The sequence below is a fragment of the Schistocerca cancellata genome, chromosome 8 (assembly GCF_023864275.1).
Source record: "Schistocerca cancellata isolate TAMUIC-IGC-003103 chromosome 8, iqSchCanc2.1, whole genome shotgun sequence".
Lineage (NCBI taxonomy): Eukaryota > Metazoa > Arthropoda > Insecta > Orthoptera > Acrididae > Schistocerca > Schistocerca cancellata.
The window spans coordinates 554,603,281-554,625,744 of NC_064633.1; the positions used below are offsets into that span (position 1 = coordinate 554,603,281).

Genomic DNA, 22,464 nt, shown 5'->3' on the forward strand with positions numbered 1-22,464 from the left:
TTTAAATTCCCACTTTAATACTAGATCCTTCATATCTTCCATATCGACTCTCATTTCTTTTTCTGACTCGTCATCAAACAGTTCCTCCCGACCGTAGACGGTTTCAGTGTACCCTTTAACCTGCCTACTGTTTCCTCTGAATTTGACTGGGGATTTCCATTTGCAGTTATAACGTTGACACCCTTCCTTCAAATTTCCCCAAAGGTTATTGTAATTTTTTTGGTATGCTGAATTAGTCCTTCGGATGACCGTTTCTTTTTCGATTTAGTCTCTTGTTTCCTGCCGCTATTTAGGGTTGGCTTCTCTGCACTTTCCATTAAGTTCATTCATAAATGACTTATAACGCTGTATTCCCGTTTTACGTTGATCAGGTGAAGAATTTCTTCTGTTACCCAAGGTTTCTTCGCAGTTACATTCCTTTTACCTACGTATGTCTATCCATACTATATAGCGCAATACAATTAAAGGACAGTCTGTTGCTTCGAATCATGTTCAAATTTCGTCGAATGGATCTGAGGGGTACCTAGTGATTCCACCCTGCGCACCGGAGCAGAAATTGTAGTCGCATTCCACTGCAAACGGTTGAAATCACTTTCAGGAGGGTTATAGAGCCTTGCTGTCCTTCGAGGAGCGTTGAATCGCCTAGGCGGTATCTACAGCACCGCAGAACGTCTTCCTGGTGCTCTTTTCACTGCAAACTGCCATCTTCGACCGCGATGTGTGTGGGAATCAACGTCCCAAGAAAATGTCTTTAACGGCCCAAAAGTAATCTTAGGTGAGCCGGCCGGTGTGGCCGAGCGGTTCTAGGCGCTTCAGTCTGGAACCTCGCGACCACTACGGTCGCAGGTTCGATTCCTGACTCGGGCATGGATGTGTGTGATGTCCTTAGGTTAGTTAGGTTTAAGTAGTTCTACGTTCTAGGGGACTGATGACCTCAGATGTTAAGTCCCATAGTGCTCAGAGCCATTTGATTTTAATCGGAGGTGTATAATGTGTGTGTGTGTGTGTGTATGTGGGTGTGTGTGTGCGTGGGTGTGTGCGTGCGTGTGCACGTGTGCACGCGCACTTGAACTGGTCTCAACACGAGACGCAAGGCAATGCTAATCCAGCGCCTCGAGTGAGAGACAGCAATTTTCAGGTGTGGCTGCGTTCCGTTGCAGGTGCTGGGAATTACGGAGCGCGAGTTCTTCGACCAGATGGGAGTGCACTTTGTGGGCTTCGTCAGCCAGTACGGCTACGACCGGGTCCTCTCCGTGCTGGGTCGCCACATGAGGGACTTCCTCAACGGTACGTCACCTGTCTCCCCTCCTACTCCACGTCACAGGCTGTTGACGTACGCCATGGTCTACAGGCTAAGCATGTTTGCATTAAAAAAGGGGTAAGCAAATTGTCTGAAATCATTTTCCCACAAACCGGAGTGGTGCCGATTGCACTGAAAAACATAAGCGATCTGCTTCAGGCAGGCATGTGATAAAAGATTATAAGCGGGTCGTTAGACCTTTAATATCTCATGTAAGAGTACGTGTTGCCAGCAAGATGTCAGTTGGTCCCTGTTTTGAAGTGTAGATAGATAGATAGGTAGACAGATAGATAAATACGAGGATCGTTCGATAAGTAATGCCCCACTTTTTTTTTTTCTCAGAACATATTTATTGTTAAGAGTCAGAATCCGGTGACAATATACATCAACATGTCTTGTCCATGTCCTATTTTTCTAAGTAGCCTCCATCACGTCCTATAGCCGTACGCCAATGTTGTGTAAGAGCATGTATTCCCTGCTGGTAAAAGCTCTTTTCCTGTAGGCGCAACTATGTTTTCACTGCATGACTGACACCCTCGTCATCTTCAAAGTGTGTTTCCCGTAGAGAATCTTTAAGCAGCTCAAGGAGATGAAAGTCCGGTGGTGCCAGGTCTGGACTGTAGGGTGGATGAGGCAATGATGTTCAACTCAATTTGACGATGTGTTGCCCGGTTCTCAGACTTGTGTGTGGGCGTCCATTATCGTGTTGGAGCAAGATTTCTGCTGGATTGTTATCCAATGGAACACGTCGGAATCGGTTCTTGAGTTTATTCAGAGCCTTCAAGTATGCCTCTGAATTGAAGGTTGACCCTCTTGGTATCACATCCACGAGAATGACGCCGTCACAATCCCTGAAAACTGCCACCATGACTTTTCCGGCAGAGGGGGTTGACTTGAATTTCTTCTTTTGTGGTGAATGAAGATGATGCCACTCCATGGACTGCCTTTTCGTTTCCGGCGCAAAGTGGTGCATCCAGCTTTCGTCCTCCGTAACGGTTCGTGGCAGAAACTGGCCCAGAGTGGACTCAGTGTAGAGATGCCCACGGAGGAGCTTCTTGACCGAGTAGTGACGGCTCCTAGGTCTAAATGTCGACAATGGTCTGTAGGCTGGTGTGCTGACCCCATGCCCCTCCATACCGCATCAGAGTGATGCCATATGGCAGAGGATGAAACGGAGGCCTCTTCACTTTGCTAAAATACAGAGATATGTAAACAGGCAGAGTACGGCGCTGTGGTCGGCAACGCCACATACAGGGTGTTTAAAAAATGACCGGTATATTTGAAACGGCAATAAAAACTAAACGAGCAGCGATAGAAATACACCGTTTGTTGCAATATGCTTGGGACAACAGTACATTTTCAGGCGGACAAACTTTCGAAATTACAGTAGTTATAATTTTCAACAACAGATGGCGCTGCAAGTGATGTGAAAGAGATAGAAGACAACGCAGTCTGTGGGTGCGCCATTCTGTACGTCGTCTTTCTGCTGGAAGCGTGTGCTGTTCACAACGTGCAAGTGTGCTGTGGACAACATGGTTTATTCCTTAGAACAGAGGATTTTTCTGGTGTTGGAATTCCACCGCCTAGAACACAGTGTTGTTGCAACAACACCAAGTTTTCAACGGAGGTTTAATGTAACCAAAGGACCGAAAAGCGATACAATAAAGGATCTGTTTGAAAAATTTCAACGGACTGGGAACGTGATGGATGAACGTACTGGAAAGGTAGGGCGACCGCGTACGGCAACCACAGAGGGCAACGCGCAGCTAGTGCAGCAGGTGATCCGACAGCGGCCTCGGGTTTCCGTTCGCCGTGTTGCAGCTGCGGTCCAAATGACGCCAACGTCCATGTATCGTCTCGTGCGCCAGAGTTTACACCTCTATCCATACAAAATTCAAACGCGGCAACCCCTCAGCGCCGCTCTCATTGCTGCACGAGAGACATTCGCTAACGATATAGTGCACAGGATTGATGACGGCGATATGCATGTGGGCAGCATTTGGTTTACTGACGAAGCTTATTTTTACCTGGACGGCTTCGTCAATAAACAGAACTGGCGCATATGGGGAACCGAAAAGCCCCATGTTGCAGTCCCATCGTCCCTGCATCCTCAAAAAGTACTGGTCTGGGCCGCCATTTCTTCCAAAGGAATCATTGGCCCATTTTTCAGATCCGAAACGATTACTGCATCACGCTATCTGGACATTCTTCGTGAATTTGTGGCGGTACAAACTGCCTTAGACGACACTGCGAACACCTCGTGGTTTATGCAAGATGGTGCCCGGCCACATCGCACGGCCGACGTCTTTAATTTCCTGAATGAATATTTCGATGATCGTGTGATTGCTTTGGGCTATCCGAAACATACAGGAGGCGGCGTCGATTGGCCTCCCTATTCGCCAGACATGAACACTGTGACTTCTTTCTGTGGGGACACTTGAAAGACCAGGTGTACCGCCAGAATCCAGAAACAATTGAACAGCTGAAGCAATACATCTCATCTGCATGTGAAGCCATTCCGCCAGACACGTTGTCAAAGGTTTCGGGTAATTTCATTCAGAGACTACGCCATATTATTGCTACGCATGGTGGATATGTGGAAAATATCGTACTATAGAGTTTCCCAGACCGCAGCGCCATCTGTTGTTGACAATTGTAACTACTGTAATTTCGAAAGTTTGTCTGCCTGAAAATGTACTGTTGTCCCAAGCATATTGTAACAAACGGTGTATTTCTATCGCTGCTCGTTTAATTTGTATTGCCGTTTCAAATATACCGGTCAGTTTTTGAAACACCCTGTAAGACAACACGTGTCTGGATGAGTTGTTACATCGCCGGCCGCGGTGGTCTAGCGGTTCTGGCGCTGCAGTCCGGAACCGCGGGACTGCTACGGTCGCAGGTTCGAATCCTGCCTCGGGCATGGGTGTGTGTGATGTCCTTAGGTTAGTTAGGTTTAAGTAGTTCTAAGTTCTAGGGGACTTATGACCTAAGATGTTGAGTCCCATAGTGCTCAGAGCCATTTGAACCATTTTTTAGTTGTTACATCGGTCACTGCTGCTACAATCCCAGGTTATCAAGATTTAAGTGAGTTTGAACGTGGTTTTATACTCGGCCCACGAGCGATGGGACACAGCATATCGGAGATAGCGATGAAGTATGGATTTTCCCCTACGACCATTTTACGAGTGTACCGTGAATATTAGGAATCCGGTAAAACATCAAATCTCCGGCGCCGATCCTGCAAGAAAGGGACCAACAACGACTGAACAGAATCGCTCAACGTGACAGAAGTGCAACCCTTCCGCAAATTTCTGCAGATTTCAGTGCTGGGCTATCAACAAGTGTCAGCGTGCGAACCATTCAAAGAAACATAATCGATATGGGCTTTCAGAGGCGAAGGCCCACTCGTGTACTCTCGATGACTGCACGACACAAAGCTTTACGCCTCGCCTGGGCCCGTCAGCATCGACATTGGACTGTTGATTACTAGAAACATGTTGCCTGGTTTGACGACTCTCGTTTCAAATTGTATCGAGGGGATGAACGTGCACGGGTATGGAGACAACCTCATGAATCCATGGATCCTGCATGTCAGCAGGGGACTGTTCAAACTGGTGGAGCTCTGTAATGGTGTGGGTCGTGTGCAGTTGGAGTCATATAGGATCCCTGATATGTCTAGATACGACTCTGACAGGTGACACATACTTAAGTATCCTGTCTGATCACCACCACATCCATACATATCCATTGTGCATTTCGACGGACTTGGCAATTCCAGCAGGACAATGCGACACCCCACACGTCCAGAATTGCTACAGAGTGGCTCCAGGAACACTCTTTTGAGTTTAAACATTTCCGCTCGCCACCAAACTCCCCAGATACGAAAATTATTGAGCATATCTTTGATGCCTTGCAATGTGCTGTACAGAAGATGTCTCCACCCCCTCGTACTCTTACGGATTTGTGGACAGCCATGGAGGACTGATGGTGTAAGCACTGCTTCAGACATTAGCCGAGTCCATGCTACGTCGTGTTGCGACACTTCTGTGTGCTCGCAGATGCCCTAAACGATATTAGGCAGGTGTACGAGTTTCTTTGACTCTTCATTGTAGTACATGAAGGAGACACCATGGTCAAGTATTGATTCTACGTGGTCCTTTGTACATACATGGAAAAATTGACACATTCCATTAATGTAATCAACAGCAAAGACCTCTCGAGAAGATTTAGAATATGTGTTTGGAAATTGATGGGAAATGAATACTTCTGAACTGTACTGAATAGTCAATCACACAAGAGGCAGATTAAAGGAAAACACTGCATGCTGTCCCAATACAAAAAGAGTCGTATCATTACAGGACGTCTCAAAGGATGAAAGCTCAGTCCATAGCACTTGAGATCGCAACATGTGGATACACAGGGCTCCGCTAAACTTTGTAAATTTGCACCATGCAGTTAGAGAAGTAAGCTAGGGACAGGCAATGGGATCAGAGACAGTTCGCAAAAGACACATTAATTCCCATAAAATTAATTCTGTGAAACTGATAACATCGAAATATGGGTTCGCTTTACTCATTATATTTAGCTCTCTCTAATAGGAAGGAGTCCTAACCACGAAACACAGATTCAAGTACACATGGTGGTCAGTACAAGAAAAAGGATACTTAAGAGGCAAATGATAGTAAAAAGTTGATGGGCCAATGGGAACCGCAATCAAGTTTATGTTGTTAGTTCCCAAAAGGAAGTTAGGTGAGAAATTATTTGTGAAATTTAGGTTACTAGGTACCCGTACTGGGGCCTATGACTCATTATACGTAAAATCTGTTACACCTGACCAAACTCATTCAAATTACACACTACGACAGTTAAGCTCTCCTCGAACTCACGTAGATTAACTTGTTGGCCAAGGGGGAGAGACTGACCTACACAAAAACGACTATGCTGATGGCACGTGGTCTGACTAGGACTAAGAATAACGAAGTCGCAAGACCATGCATTATATGCGAATTGAATCGTAAACAAAATGTGATGCTAACCCAAAACGTTTTCGGCTGCTAAACTGATGTAAATGTGTTGGTTCCTACGACTCCATCCACATTCTAGCCTACTCAAAGCAGCCTGAACTTCCAACAGACCTTGTTCCGGAGAACAGAGATACTCACAACTCGACGGCATTATCAACGCATCAAGTTAGGAAAATATGAAACGGGGGGAGGGGGGAAAGATATACCCCTTTCCCCTATACACACTTTATAAGAAGCTCAACTTCTTTAGCTACTGGTATGTTATTCTACACATGCGTTCCTCAGTAATGGATATCTTGCTCGGAGGGGGGGGGGGGGGCATATCTTCCCAAGATTGTTTCGACTTCACTGCAGAAATTTCGGTGGAAAGCCCTTACACTTCATCCTTACCGTACAGATCTCTCCCCGCGCGATTTCCATATTTTTTATTTCCTGTAGAAAGACGTTCAAGGCCTTCAGTTCGCTTCAGATGAAGAGGTACACTCCTGGAAATGGAAAAAAGAACACATTGACACCGGTGTGTCAGACCCACCATACTTGCTCCAGACACTGCGAGAGGGCTGTACAAGCAATGATCACACGCACGGCACAGCGGACACACCAGGAACCGCGGTGTTGGCCGTCGAATGGCGCTAGCTGCGCAGCATTTGTGCACCGCCGCCGTCAGTGTCAGCCAGTTTTCCGTGGCATACGGAGCTCCATCGCAGTCTTTAACACTGGTAGCATGCCGCGACAGCGTGGACGTGAACCGTATGTGCAGTTGACGGACTTTGAGCGAGGGCGTATAGTGGGCATGCGGGAGGCCGGGTGGACGTACCGCCGAATTGCTCAACACGTGGGGCGTGAGGTCTCCACAGTACATCGATGTTGTCGCCAGTGGTCGGCGGAAGGTTCACGTGCCCGTCGACCTGGGACCGGACCGCAGCGACGCACGGATGCACGCCAAGACCGTAGGATCCTACGCAGTGCCGTAGGGGACCGCACCGCCACTTCCCAGCAAATTAGGGACACTGTTGCTCCTGGGGTATCGGCGAGGACCATTCGCAACCGTCTCCATGAAGCTGGGCTACGGTCCCGCACACCGTTAGGCCGTCTTCCGCTCACGCCCCAACATCGTGCAGCCCGCCTCCAGTGGTGTCGCGACAGGCGTGAATGGAGGGACGAATGGAGACGTGTCGTCTTCAGCGATGAGAGTCGCTTCTGCCTTGGTGCCAATGATGGTCGTATGCGTGTTTGGCGCCGTGCAGGTGAGCGCCACAATCAGGACTGCATACGACCGAGGCACACAGGGCCAACACCCGGCATCATGGTGTGGGGAGCGATCTCCTACACTGGCCGTACACCACTGGTGATCGTCGAGGGGACACTGAATAGTGCACGGTACATCCAAACCGTCATCGAACCCATCGTTCTACCATTCCTAGACCGGCAAGGGAACTTGCTGTTCCAACAGGAGAATGCACGTCCGCATGTATCCCGTGCCACCCAACGTGCTCTAGAAGGTGTAAGTCAACTACCCTGGCCAGCAAGATCTCCGGATCTGTCCCCCATTGAGCATGTTTGGGACTGGATGAAGCGTCGTCTCACGCGGTCTGCACGTCCAGCACGAACGCTGGTCCAACTGAGGCGCCAGGTGGAAATGGCATGGCAAGCCGTTCCACAGGACTACATCCAGCATCTCTACAATCGTCTCCATGGGAGAATAGCAGCCTGCATTGCTGCGAAAGGTGGATATACACTGTACTAGTGCCGACATTGTGCATGCTCTGTTGCCTGTGTCTATGTGCCTGTGGTTCTGTCAGTGTGATCATGTGATGTATCTGACCCCAGGAATGTGTCAATAAAGTTTCCCCTTCCTGGGACAATGAATTCACGGTGTTCTTATTTCAATTTCCAGGAGTGTATATGGCTGGATAGAGTCGTGGTTCTGCAGGCAACCACAAACATTTTCCCATGAATTCAGTGGCCGTGTTATCTTACAAGCGTAAACAAATTAACAGTAATAGTGGTTTCTTTTGAAATAAAAAACAGTTCACTTACTTTTTTCCATCTGTCTCGTTTTCATTTGACTGTCTCTTATATTCTTTAAGACACAGTCAGAACTGGAATCTATTGCCGAATGTTTCTGCGCAGGTCTGGACAACCTCCACGAGTACCTGAAATTCTCGTACCCACGCATGCGCGCGCCTTCCTTCATCTGTGAGAACGAGACGCGCCACGGCTTAACCCTGCACTACCGGAGCAAGCGACGCGGCTTCGTCTACTACACCATGGGGCAGATCAGAGAGGTAAGCTATGAACCATGGGTTGAGGGACGTAAGCCATAAGTGTACTACGCCATTGGGCAGATCAGGAAGGTAAACTGGTAAGCTATAAACCATGGGTTGAGGGTCGTAAGCCATAAGTGTACTACGCCATTGGACGGATCAGGAAGGTAAACCATAAGTGTACTACTTGATGTAATAATTTACCAACAGCCGTATGATTTATAGAAGTTTATTTTATTTTATGAACTTCTATGTGCTACCAGTTTCGGCATTACATTGATGCCATCTTCAGCTGTTGCAGGACGATTGATTCACGGATCCAGTTATATGGCCCTTTCCGTGTATAGCGATTTTATGACTATGACGAGTGGGGCCTGAAGATAGCATCAATGTAATGCCGTCACTGGTAGCACATAGAAGTTCATAAAATAAAATAAACTTCTACAAATCATACGTCTGTTGGTAAATTATTGCATCAAGAAGTTCTAGCCAGCCGTCGTCCCACGATCAATAATGGATCAACGAAGAACAAGTGTACTAAACCACGAGTCAGAACAGTGAGGTACTCTATAGGCCAATTATACCATGGGGCTGATCAGAAAGGTAACCCTTAACCCTGCTACACTAATGGAACAGATTAGGAAGATAAGCCATAGGCTTATTAGACAATTGGACAGACCAAAGTAGCAAGCCATAAGCCAAATACAGTATGAAACAGATGAGGTATCCAAGCAGTAAGACTACTAAATCATGGAACAGATCATCGAGATAATCCATAGATACTCCTACACAGTAGGACCGTCTGGAGGACCCAGTCATAGACCTTCTACATCATACGACTAGCGAGGGAGGTAAGACAAAAATCTGTTACCCTGCAAACTATATCAGAAAGGCCACTCACACTCTTCACTGTAGAACTGATAATAAGGTAAACCAAACTGCAGCTACCCTCATGTTCATATATTAAGAATAATTGCAGAATGTGGTGCCACACAACGTGGTACTACACAAAACTGTCGCTAATAGCATAGTCACATAGGAAACACACACGACACAGATCTATTAGTCCACGGTATTGGTGATAAGTTGAGAAAACCGTCCCGAAACACATGTGCTACAAGACGCCACAGTTTCCTGCGAATGTATCCCGACATCAATATGGGATATGATCACCATGCACACGTACACAGGCCGCACAACGGGTTGGCATACACATCACGTGGTTGAGCAGCTGCTGGGGTACAGCCTTCCATTCTTGCACCAATGCCTGTCGGAGCTCCTGAAGTGTCGTGGGGGTTTGAAGACGTGCAGCGATACGTCGACCGAGAGTATCCCAGACGTGCTCGATGGAGTTTAGGTCTGGAGAACAGGCAGGCCACTCCATTCGCCTGATATCTTCTGTTTCAAGGTACTCCTCCACGATGGCAGCTCGGTGGGGCTGTGCGTTATTATCCATCAAGAGGAAGGTAGGACCCACTGCAAACCTGAAAAGGTAGACATACTGTTGCAAAATGACGTCACGATACACCTGACCTGTTACAGTTCTCTGTCAAAGACATGCAGGGGGTGTACGTGCACCAATCATAATCCCACCCCACGCCATCAAACCACGACCTCAATACAGGTCCCTTTCAAGGACATTAAGAGGTTGGTATCTGGTTCCTGGTTCACGCCAGATGTAAACCTGGTGAGAATCACTGTTCAGACTACACCTGGACTCGTCCGTGAACATAACCTGGGACCATTGTTCCAATGACCATGTACTGTGTTCTTGACACCCGACTTCAGAGGCTCTCCTGTGACCAGGGGTCAGTGGAATGCACGTTGCAGGTCTCCGGGCAAATAAACCACGTCTGTTCAGTTGTCTGTAGACTGTGTGTCTAGAGACAACTGTTTTAATGGCTGCGGTAAGGTCCCGAGCAAGGCTACCTGCAGTATTCCGTGGCCGTCTGCCGGCACTGATGGTGAGATATCGGTCTTCTTGTGATATTGTACACTGTGGACGTCCCATACTGTAGCCCCCGGGCACGTTTCCTGTCTGCTGGAATCGTTGCCATAATCTTGAGATCACACTTTGTGGCACACAGAGGGCCCGTGCTACAACCTGCTGTGTTTGACAAGCCTCCAGTCGCCCTAGTATTCTACCCCTCAAACGTCATCAATATGTGTTCTTTGGGCCATTTTCAACACAGAGTCAGCATTAGCACGTCTGAAAACATCTGCACACTTACACGCTGCACTGTACTCTGACATGCACCAACACACCTCTGCATATGGGGACTGCTGCCAGCGCCACCATGCGACGACCGCAGGTCAAATGCACCGCATGGTCATACCCCGAGGTGATTTAAACCCGCAAACCGCCCATCAGAGCTTTGTTTCATCATGTGTCGGCATTATCCTTAATTTATGAGCATGAGTGTATATCATGAACGACATCAAAGATGTAAGCAATCAGGAACAAACTTTTGTCAACAAGTAGCAGCTTAAGGTGCTTCTTTTTCTGTAAATAACACACCATCTTCCCTGGAAGTAATCTATGAGCACGTGTCAATCCACATGGCTCCCTGACAGAATTTTTTACTGGGTACAGCAGCTGAAATGAACAAATAGCTGTATGTGAATGAAAGATATATGCCAACTGGCGTGCAGTGATTCCGTTTTTTTACGTGTGAGTATTTGAAACAAGTTTCTGTGTTGTGTACCATTGCGAGTAGTGTTGTTGGGAGATGGAGTTGCTAGTAACTGTTTCTCCACTCCTGATCAGATTAACTAGAAAAATTTTCGAATATGAACACTTTGACAAACCTACAGACGACAAATCACAATAGACGTTTTGATAGACAAGCATGTTGAAGTGTAACCTCAGTCGCTCTTATTAAAATAAACAGTTAATGTGAATGTTTCTCACACAAGGGAATACAACGTAAAGCCAAGCCATTCTTAGATACCTGCTACTCTTGCCCCATCGTACCCCAGACGATAATATGTTGCCGATAGGTTGAGCACACCGACGAGGTTTGTAATATAATATTTCTCTAACATCGTATTTGCTCCATGTGTGAAATTTTTAAGCACCCAAATGGATAAAAAAACTGTGGTCGATAAGCTGACACGAAGGCTCAGTTCTGCATAAATATACACTCCTGGAAATGGAAAAAAGAACACATTGACACCGGTGTGTCAGACCCACCATACTTGCTCCGGACACTGCGAGAGGGCTGTACAAGCAATGATCACACGCACGGCACAGCGGACACACCAGGAACCGCGGTGTTGGCCGTCGAATGGCGCTAGCTGCGCAGCATTTGTGCACCGCCGCCGTCAGTGTCAGCCAGTTTGCCGTGGCATACGGAGCTCCATCGCAGTCTTTAACACTGGTAGCATGCCGCGACAGCGTGGACGTGAACCGTATGTGCAGTTGACGGACTTTGAGCGAGGGCGTATAGTGGGCATGCGGGAGGCCGGGTGGACGTACCGCCGAATTGCTCAACACGTGGGGCGTGAGGTCTCCACAGTACATCGATGTTGTCGCCAGTGGTCGGCGGAAGGTGCACGTGCCCGTCGACCTGGGACCGGACCGCAGCGACGCACGGATGCACGCCAAGACCGTAGGATCCTACGCAGTGCCGTAGGGGACCGCACCGCCACTTCCCAGCAAATTAGGGACACTGTTGCTCCTGGGGTATCGGCGAGGACCATTCGCAACCGTCTCCATGAAGCTGGGCTACGGTCCCGCACACCGTTAGGCCGTCTTCCGCTCACGCCCCAACATCGTGCAGCCCGCCTCCAGTGGTGTCGCGACAGGCGTGAATGGAGGGACGAATGGAGACGTGTCGTCTTCAGCGATGAGAGTCGCTTCTGCCTTGGTGCCAATGATGGTCGTATGCGTGTTTGGCGCCGTGCAGGTGAGCGCCACAATCAGGACTGCATACGACCGAGGCACACAGGGCCAACACCCGGCATCATGGTGTGGGGAGCGATCTCCTACACTGGCCGTACACCACTGGTGATCGTCGAGGGGACACTGAATAGTGCACGGTACATCCAAACCGTCATCGAACCCATCGTTCTACCATTCCTAGACCGGCAAGGGAACTTGCTGTTCCAACAGGACAATGCACGTCCGCATGTATCCCGTGCCACCCAACGTGCTCTAGAAGGTGTACGTCAACTACCCTGGCCAGCAAGATCTCCGGATCTGTCCCCCATTGAGCATGTTTGGGACTGGATGAAGCGTCGTCTCACGCGGTCTGCACGTCCAGCACGAACGCTGGTCCAACTGAGGCGCCAGGTGGAAATGGCATGGCAAGCCGTTCCACAGGACTACATCCAGCATCTCTACGATCGTCTCCATGGGAGAATAGCAGCCTGCATTGCTGCGAAAGGTGGATATACACTGTACTAGTGCCGACATTGTGCATGCTCTGTTGCCTGTGTCTATGTGCCTGTGGTTCTGTCAGTGTGATCATGTGATGTATCTGACCCCAGGAATGTGTCAATAAAGTTTCCCCTTCCTGGGACAATGAATTCACGGTGTTCTTATTTCAATTTCCAGGAGTGTATCTCTCTCATTGTGTTGACCTGCATGTGGGATTCCTGGCGTACTTTGACTACTTTCACTCAGTACTTTCCTACGGCATAATCTTCTGGGACGGTGCAGCTGAGGTTTAAAAGGTATTTATTCTACAGAAGTGTGTAGTAAGTACTGTATACTACTTATATGTGAAGTTGATAACTGAAGTAATATACAGGGCGATTCAGATGTCCCTACTACTTGATTTTTATACAGCTTACAACACCATCAAATACCATGTGCAATATTTTCGTATTCTGTCATCCCCTTTGTGCAGACTATTAATCCTACATAAAAAATAAACACGACTGTTTTGTGTGAAATTGAATGTAGTTAAGTTATAGTACTGGGTTACATTTTTGTGTGAAGCAACAATTTTTCGAGTTATTTAATATAAATACGATTAAAAGTCTCTTATTTACGTGTTCATTCAATAATTCGAAAACTGCAGCCTCTAGCGAAAAAGCATCCCAGTACAAAATTTAACTACATTAAATTTCCTACAAAAAGGTCCTGTTCATTGTTTCTACAGGACTAATAATTTATGTATAGCAAGTGACAGAATATGAAAAATCTTTTGAAGGGATTGCGGGTTGCATAAAACTCAGCAGTAGGGGCAGCTGAATCAGCTTGTATATAACAACGAAGAACAGGCACCTACCAGCCATCGGGGCAAAATAGGAAACTAGTTGTGACTTCGTCGTAGTGTCGAGCTCTTATGTAGGTGCATCCATCATCATTACTATTAACATATGCTGGTCGCCTCCCCTAGCATGAATAGTGCCTTCCAGTGAAACAAAGCAGAAAGTATCAGAAAACTGCAGACAAAACACAGCGGAAACCTTAAAGCTCTTCCCCTGTCACGTTTCGCATACCTGAATCCATTTAAATGACCCCAGCACTACCTACACCAGTGGTTCCCAGTCTGGGATAATTGCCGCCTCAGGGGTAAAATGAAATTTTCTGTGGGGTAAAAACTAAGGGGTTCGATTATGTTTCTGTCAATTATTTTCAAAGGATCATCACTATTATCACAATTTGTAAGGCTCTAATGGTGATTTTGTAAGTATCAATAATTACTTTTTCTCAATTACTGGCATTACTGTGGAGATTACAGTTCCTCACACAGTCCACCCGCTACATACACACCTTGTGCTTTGTCCTGTACATTGCTGATAATAAAAAAGAGACATTACGTAACAAATGCTAAATATCTCAAGAAAACGTCTTCTTTAAGTTGCAGGTACTACCTGGAGTAGTCCAGAAATTGTTTAATTACTCGCTTCGAAACAGTTAATTGAATTAATTGCCAGCACAACACAGCAGTAATTACATAAGAGCTACTATAGTGCTATATACAGTATTATTATTACTATTATTATTATTATTTTTAGAGTGGTTAGACACAAAGTATTAACAGCCTGAAATCGTCCAATTTCTGCCAGATCGGAAGTAAACAGTGCAGCAATCAAGTAATTTACAAACAGTCAATAAAGTGCACACATTTGAAGTTGTTTGATTTTAAATGGGGTTGCAGTGTGTAGGTCAAGCAAGTGCCGCAATGGAGAGGAGTAAAAAAGGATGTTTTGTAAGAAGTGTCTACCCTCAGTGCGTATAGTTAGCTTTGTTATCTGAGACGGAATTGTGGGTAGCACTTGCGATGCACCACGAATTCCTTCATCATTCATTCTAAAACAAACACAGACACACACGCAAACACACACACACACACGTACACACACACACACACACACACACACAAACACAAACACAAACACACATTTCATCATTTTAAAAATTGAAGTGTTCCAAGAAAAGGCTTTCATTCTACACTACTGGCCATTAAAATTGCTACACCAAGAATAAATGCAGATGATAAACGGGTATTCATTGGACAAATATATTATACTAGAACTGAAATGTCATTGCATTTTCACGCAATTTGGGTGCATAGATCCTGAGAAATCAGTACCCAGAACAACCACATCTGGCCGTAATGACGGCCTTGATACGCCTGGGCATTGAGTCAAACAGAGCTTGGAAGGCGTGTACAGGTACATCTGCCCATACAGCTTCAACACGATACCACAGTTCAACAAGAGTAGTGACTGGCGTATTGTGACGAGCCAGTTGCTCGGCCACCATTGACGAGACGTTTTCAGTTGGTGAGAGATGTAGAGAATGTACTGGCCAGAGCAGCAGTCGATGATTTTCTGTATCCAGAAAGGCCCGTACAGGACCTGCAACATACGGCCGTGCATTATCCTGCTGAAATGTCGGGATTCGCAAGGATCGAATAAAGGGTAGAGCCACGGGTCGTAACACATCTGAAATGTAACGTCCACTGTTCAAATTGCCGTCAATGCGAACAAGAGGTGACCGAGACGTTAACCAATAGTACCCCATACCATAACGCCGGGTGATACGCCAGTATGGCGATGACGAATACACGCTTCCATTGTGCGTTCACCGCGATGTCGCCAAACACGGATGCGACCATCATGATGCTGTAAACAGAACCTGGATTCATCCGAAAAAATGACGTTTTGCCATTCGTGCACCCAGGTTTGTCGTTAAACACACCATCGCAGGCGCTCCTGTCTGTGATGCAACGTCAAGGGTAACCGCAGCCATGGTCTCCGAGCTGACAAACATCGTCGAACTGTTCGTGCAGATGGTTGTTGTCTTGCAAACGTCCCCATCTGTTGACTCAGGGATCGAGACGTGGCTGCACGATCCGTTACACCCAAGCGGATAAGATGCCTGTCATCTCGACTGCTAGTGATACGAGGCTGTTGGGATCCAGCACGGCGTTCCGTATTACCCTCCTGAATCCACCGATCCCATATTCTGCTAACAGTAATTGGATATCGACCAACGCGAGCAGCAATGTCGCGATACGATAAACCGCAATCGCGATAGGCTACAATCCGACCTTTATCGAAGTCGGAAACGTGATGGTACGCACTTCTCCTCCTTACACGAGGCATCACAACAACGTTCTACCAGGTAACGTCGGTCAACTGCTGTTTGTGTACGAGAAATCGGTTGGAAACTTTCCCCATATCAGCACGTTGTAGGTGTCGCCACCGGCGCCAGCCTTGTGTGAATGCTCTGAAAAGCTAATCATTTGCATATTACTGCAACTTCTTCCCTTCCTCTCGTCGGTTAAATTTCGCGTCTGTAGCACGTCATCTTCGTGGTGTAACAATTTTAATGGCCAGTAGTGTACATTTTAGTTACGTGCGGGGGGGGGGGGAGAGGCAACAGACGGATTGCAATCATGGTCTAAGAGAGGTCGGTAACCACCTACCTATAGCGCCATGCTCGCGCAGCAGGTCTTCGCTAGCCGCGCCTCTCCTCAGTCTGGATATAGTGCAGGAACGACGGGCGTCGTTACTGACGTGTCGCTGTTTGCCGTTGGGCAGGTGGCGAGGCACTTCTACCACAAGGAGATGCGCATCGAGTTGGTGCGCGAGGAGCTGCTGTTCGACACGGTGCACGTGACCTTCCAGCTGACGTTCGACAACCGCGCCTTCACGCTCGCCTCGCTCACCATGACCCGCGAGGAGAAGCACCTGCCCATCAGCGCCTCCATGCTCTTCGAGATCTTCCCCTTCTGCATCGTCTTCGGGTGAGTAGCCTACTCCGATCAGTCAGGGTATAACGCTACCGTCTGCTACTGTTATACCATAACCTGAAAGTGGGAAGCTGATCGTGTAATGGAACTATTTTGTTAAATTATGGTATAAAGCAACAGAGCAGTGTTACCCTCTGAGAGGAATTTCGTTATATTGACCGTGTTGTACCTAACGGAGGTGGCTTATCGGAAGTGAAAGTCACTACTACTACGTGATCAGGCCCAGTGGACCGCACACATCTACAAGTTTCCTCCTCCACCGTATTCTGTCCATTGCTGCCATCCGCCATCCATTCACATCTATTGACACTTGGTTTAAATCTTCATGGAGTCCATCCCTCCACCACTTCCTGGGTCTCCCTGGCGCTCTCTTTCCTGTAGCTGTGAAATCCAGGAGCTTCCGAGGCCATCTGTGATGGCCGCGAAGACACCAGTGATGACACTCGCACTGGCAGACCATTGTCAGCAAAAACTGATGCAAACATTGAAAAAATCGGTAAACTTGTTCGACAAGATCACCGTTTAACAATCAGAGCAGAGCAGCGATCTTGTCGAACAAGTTTACCGATTTTTTCAATGTTTGCATCAGTTTTTGCTGACAATGGTCTGCCAGTGCGAGTGTCATCACTGGTGTCTTCGCGGCCATCTTTAAATCGTTTAAACCACTCAAACACTTGTGTCCGCGATTAACAATCATCGCCGTACACTTGTTGTAACATTACAAACGTTTCACTTGCAGATTTTCCTAGTTTGAAACAAAATTTGATGTTAACATGCTGTTCTTTCTGTACACTCAACATTTTCCGACGCACAGACAAAACGTCAACTACTTAAAACAGACGCCACGGGCAGACTGAGTGCAGGAGGCAGATGAAACTCTAGCAGTAGGCGGAGCGAGAGTCACGTGACAGGCCACGCGACTTTCAGCCTTATTGCATTCGTTTTATTGTTTTACCAGTACTAGTCCGGTTTTTTTCTAGCCACACCTCGTAGTTCCTCAACGCCGGCCAGTGTGGCCGTGCCGTTCTAAGCGCGTCAGTTTGGAACCACGTGACCGCTACGGTCGCAGGTTCGAATCCTGCCTCGGGCATGGGTGTGTGTGATGTCCTTAGGTTAGTTAGGTTTAAGTAGTTCCAAGTTCTAGGGGACTGATGACCTCAGTAGTTAAGTCCCATAGTGCTCAGAGCAATTTGAACCATAGTTCCTCAAGCTCTTGGTTGTATCTGATCCTCCATTCCCCTGTATCTGCATCCAGAACCGGACCGAAGATCTTCCGAAGCACTTTTCTCTCAAAAACAAGGAACTTATGGAAGTCCTGTTTCCGGATACTCCATGTCTCACAGCCGTATAGAACAACAGGGTGGATCGGGGTTTTGTTCAGTCGAATCTTGAACTGTCTGGAGAGATATTCGGACCGAAGCAGTTGTGCTAGGCTGTGGTAAGATCGGTTTCCTGCTTGTATACTGGCATTGATCTCTGCTTCACATGACGAGTTCTCAGTGAAAAGTGCCCCTAGGTATTTGAATTCTTACACTCTCAAAATTACGTAAATATTTAAACAGTACCAAACAATATTTTACTTATCTACACTGCTCGAAGAATAAAGAAAACGGTCGCCAGCCTAATTAGGCAAGATACTGACTGACATTCTTGTTCAAGAAAATAAGTATGAGTAACTTTAACGGACAAGCACAACCTATATTTTGCCACACGAGGGTGCAATGAACCCTGGCATCTGAATACAGTATGTTAACGTTAAGGTTGTACCTAACGGCAAGAGCAGAACAAATTATTTACATAAATATAACAGATAACAAAACACACTATTACCTTGAGGACTTAGTCGAACTGAATGGTCTCATATATTAAAAAACTAGAAACCCGCCTCGATTGCGAAAAAAGCACCTAGTGTTAACCTAGGTTTCGGCGTAGATAACTACACCTTCTTCAGAACAATAAAACCCACAAGTGCCTAAGAAGACCTTTGTCAATGATTAAAAGAACACCATGGCTATACATTTGTAAACGAAAGGAAAACACAAACAGTACTATTTAATCCACTCCTTGCACAATAAGAGCGATAAACTTTCCCAATCAGGAGTATATAAAATTACATGCGGGGATTGTCCAAAATTTTACATCGGGCAAACGGGACGAGCTCTGGGTCTCAAGTATAAAGAGCATACTCCTACTAGAAGCGGTGACGGTACTAAGGGCTCTACTTATGCGGAACACCTTGTGCAAACGGCTCATGCGCCGAGCCCCCCAGTTAATATCGAGTTACTTCATGCCGAGGTTAAGGGCTTAAAACTGGATGTTTTGGAAGAAATGCAGATCTTTAAGCATTTGCAACATGATAAAGACAATATCCTTAACGACCAACTCCTACTAAGAAACAGAAATTTTTTTGAAGGTTTCACACCTTTAATTTGTTCTTCATACTTGTAAATCTGATGACCTGGGGATTTTCACACGCGCGCCCTGATTGGCGAGCGCGGTTAGTCAAGCTGTTCATCTTTTTTCTTTCTTTTTCTTCCTTCATTTTCTTTTTACGATGATGGTGATTTTAGCCCGTTGAACACCTCACGTTTTTTCCCTATATCTTTATTACCACGACGTCTTTAGATTACGTCCCCTCAGCCCCTCCCCCCCTCCCCCAGGCTAACTATTGACTTCAGGAATAGTTTTTAAGAGTTCCTCCTGTTGTCATAGGTAGCTTCATATATGTTTCTTTCCTAGCACAAGCAACCGTGTGCGGTTACTTTTAGGTTTCATCTCCTATTTAGCTCGTCACTTATTCTATCCATTCTATTTTTTGATATATGTTGATTCACGGTGGGGAATATATGGGCTATTTAGCCACGACCCATGTATAAATTTTCTCATATTCGTATGCGCAGGCGCATTCAAGTAACTTCCCTTGTCTCGCGCATGTGCATATGTAGCGGGTCGGGCGTGTAAGTGAGCGACCATTAGTACCTGCAGTTTATGGCGGGTCATGGCCGGAGTGAGGTGCAGCGTACACCATTATGTTAAGTAGTGGTTTGACTTTGTAAATATGTACTGTTTGTGTTTTCCTTTCGTTTATAAATGTATAGCCATGGTGTTCTTTTAATCATTGACAAAGGTCTTCTGAGGCACTTGTGGATTTTATTGTGCTGAAGAAGGTGTAGTTATCTACGCCGGAACCTAGGTTAACACTAGGTCCTTTTTTCGCAATCGAGGCGGGTTTCTAGTTTTTTAATATATTAACCAACGATTGCTGACGCGCTGCGATGTTGAAGGTTCTTGAATTGTCTCAATAATGTTACTATTAATATTCACTGCAGGATCATAAATTGGGTATAAGTTCAATATTACTTTTCAAACATTTTCCTATCTGACAAAAAATTGTAAATGTATTTCACTGCAAGATTATAAGCTGGTCATAGGTTAAGTCTCTCTCACCTAAATACCTTTTTATTTAGAATGAAAATTAAATAGACTTCACTAACAGATTACTTCACACTGTCGTTTGAATTAAGAAATTATTGTTTTCATAGATAGTGGTCTTTCTATTAATCGTTATCTAGCAAGAGCACAATAGACAAACTGTTGATCCTGTTACACCATTAATATGCACTTTTAATACACAAGGGGAGACCAATATTGTACAGAAGTTCACTTGAATAGGACGTGTAGTTTAAACTTGCTATAATTAAGTAACTTTGTGCATTTGAACTACTTTCAGTGGAGGGGGGCTCTTAATCTTGACCACTGTAGCAGCGCATACTAAACACACTTTCAATACACTAAAGAAACAAGCTCTTAACAAGTATGCACATGTAACCTTCAACAGTACCAGTTCTCAACTCTTACTGCAGTAGAACACAACTTGATGTGGTTATAAGACAATAACCTTTGGTTGATTTTCAACAGACTGCACTGTGATCACTTACTAAGCAAAAATTTGTAAGCCTCAGTTTTGAGAACTTTCACTTTAGAAGTTGGCAACAAAATTTTAATAAGCAGTTTTAATGGAAAAATTATTTTCAGCAAGCATTAGTCACTATATTACTCAGTTCTGCTAAAACACTTAGCTTTAATGTTCTTTCAATAAGGACTCTCTCTGCCTCGTGATGACTGGGTGTTGTGTGACGCCCTTAGGTTACTTAGGTTTAAGTAGTTCTAAGTTCTAGGGCACTGATGACCATAGCTGTTAAGTCCCATAGTGTTCAGAGCCATTAAGGACTCTCGGTAATCACTTTAGCATGGGAATGACCCTAAGTAGTTGTGTGACTAGGGATAAAAATATCAAGGTAGGTAAAAGAGTTCGAGTATAAGTCACCTTATATTTGCGCACACTAAAACAGCCAATGAGCTGATCCTTCATTTTACATATTTACTATTCTTGGTTCTTTTCTAGTGATTGCGCAACGTGGTGGCGAATGCATGTTGGTAGGTGGATTCGCAAGTAGAATGGCTGGATTCTGTCATTTCTTGGTGACGATGATAGGTACCAATTTCAGAATAGTTCCAGCTCTTTATCCATCCATCCGAGGCATTGGAAAGTGTCAGGAAAAGCTTCTCTCGGAAACAGCACAATACACAACTTTTACATGAGCAGTTGACTGTTTGGTGGCTCGTCCCCGACTGACTCTTGGTTCCACCTTTCCTACCTAGGCCAACCACAATTTGCGCGCGCTACACAGTTCAGTTCCCAAGGGGAACCACAACACCTTTTACATACAAAATAACTAAGAACCCTTAGTGAAGGTCAGCACTTTACATAACAGCAAACAAACATTTTAAATAAAACATATTAACATTTCTATAAAAAACTATTTAAACAAATTCCAAATATATACAGTAAGTTTTGTCTCCCTCCAATTGGGACAAAGAATTTTAATGACAGGTACACCACATTATACAGAATCAAATCATGACATCAAAGTTTTTACAAAGAAAGGAGTATACAATTTTGTGTTATCTATTCAATCTAACACATTTACAGAAGCTCAATGATGTGACATAAAATAAAACAAAAGGCAAAATCAGTCAATAGAGTATTAGAGCTATAGTGTTATAAGGGGCGCTGGCACTGTCTGGTGTCCATTGTGTTCGAGGTTGACCACCTGTAGCCAATGTATGTAGTCCGTAAAGACTCAGAAAGTTAATTGTTCCCTTGTCTGTAAACACTAAGGTTTTAATAATAATTCATATCTTTCCACGTGGCTACAGCCAGAAAATATTGCAGCCTGCATCAAGCATGCGAGCATTTTGAAGACTGTAGTCGACTTCGGTTTAGTGGAAGATTTTTGGGAAAGTGTGCTTCATTTGTAAAGGAGCCCGCATATAGGACGCTAGTGCGACTTACACTCCTGGAAATTGAAATAAGAACACCGTGAATTCATTGTCCCAGGAAGGGGAAACTTTATTGACACATTCCTGGGGTCAGATACATCACATGATCACACTTACAGAACCACAGGCACATAGACACAGGCAACAGAGCATGCACAATGTCGGCACTAGTACAGTGTATATCCACCTTTCGCAGCAATGCAGGCTGCTATTCTCCCATGGAGACGATCGTAGAGATGCCGGATGTAGTCCTGTGGAACGGCTTGCCATGCCATTTCCACCTGGCGCCTCAGTTGGACCAGCGTTCGTGCTGG

General features: G+C 45.8%; 1 protein-coding gene across 1 annotated transcript in view; it reads left to right on the forward strand.

The window, feature by feature from the left end:
- The window catches only part of LOC126095129 (soluble guanylate cyclase 88E), a 421,452-nt gene that overhangs the window by 250,823 nt on the left and 148,165 nt on the right, over positions 1-22,464 (forward strand). Inside the window, exons 3-5 of the mRNA XM_049909837.1 lie at positions 1,161-1,287; positions 8,458-8,612; positions 16,596-16,801. Of these exons, the coding sequence (XP_049765794.1) occupies positions 1,161-1,287; positions 8,458-8,612; positions 16,596-16,801 (488 nt within the window). The remainder of the gene's footprint in view (positions 1-1,160; positions 1,288-8,457; positions 8,613-16,595; positions 16,802-22,464) is intronic.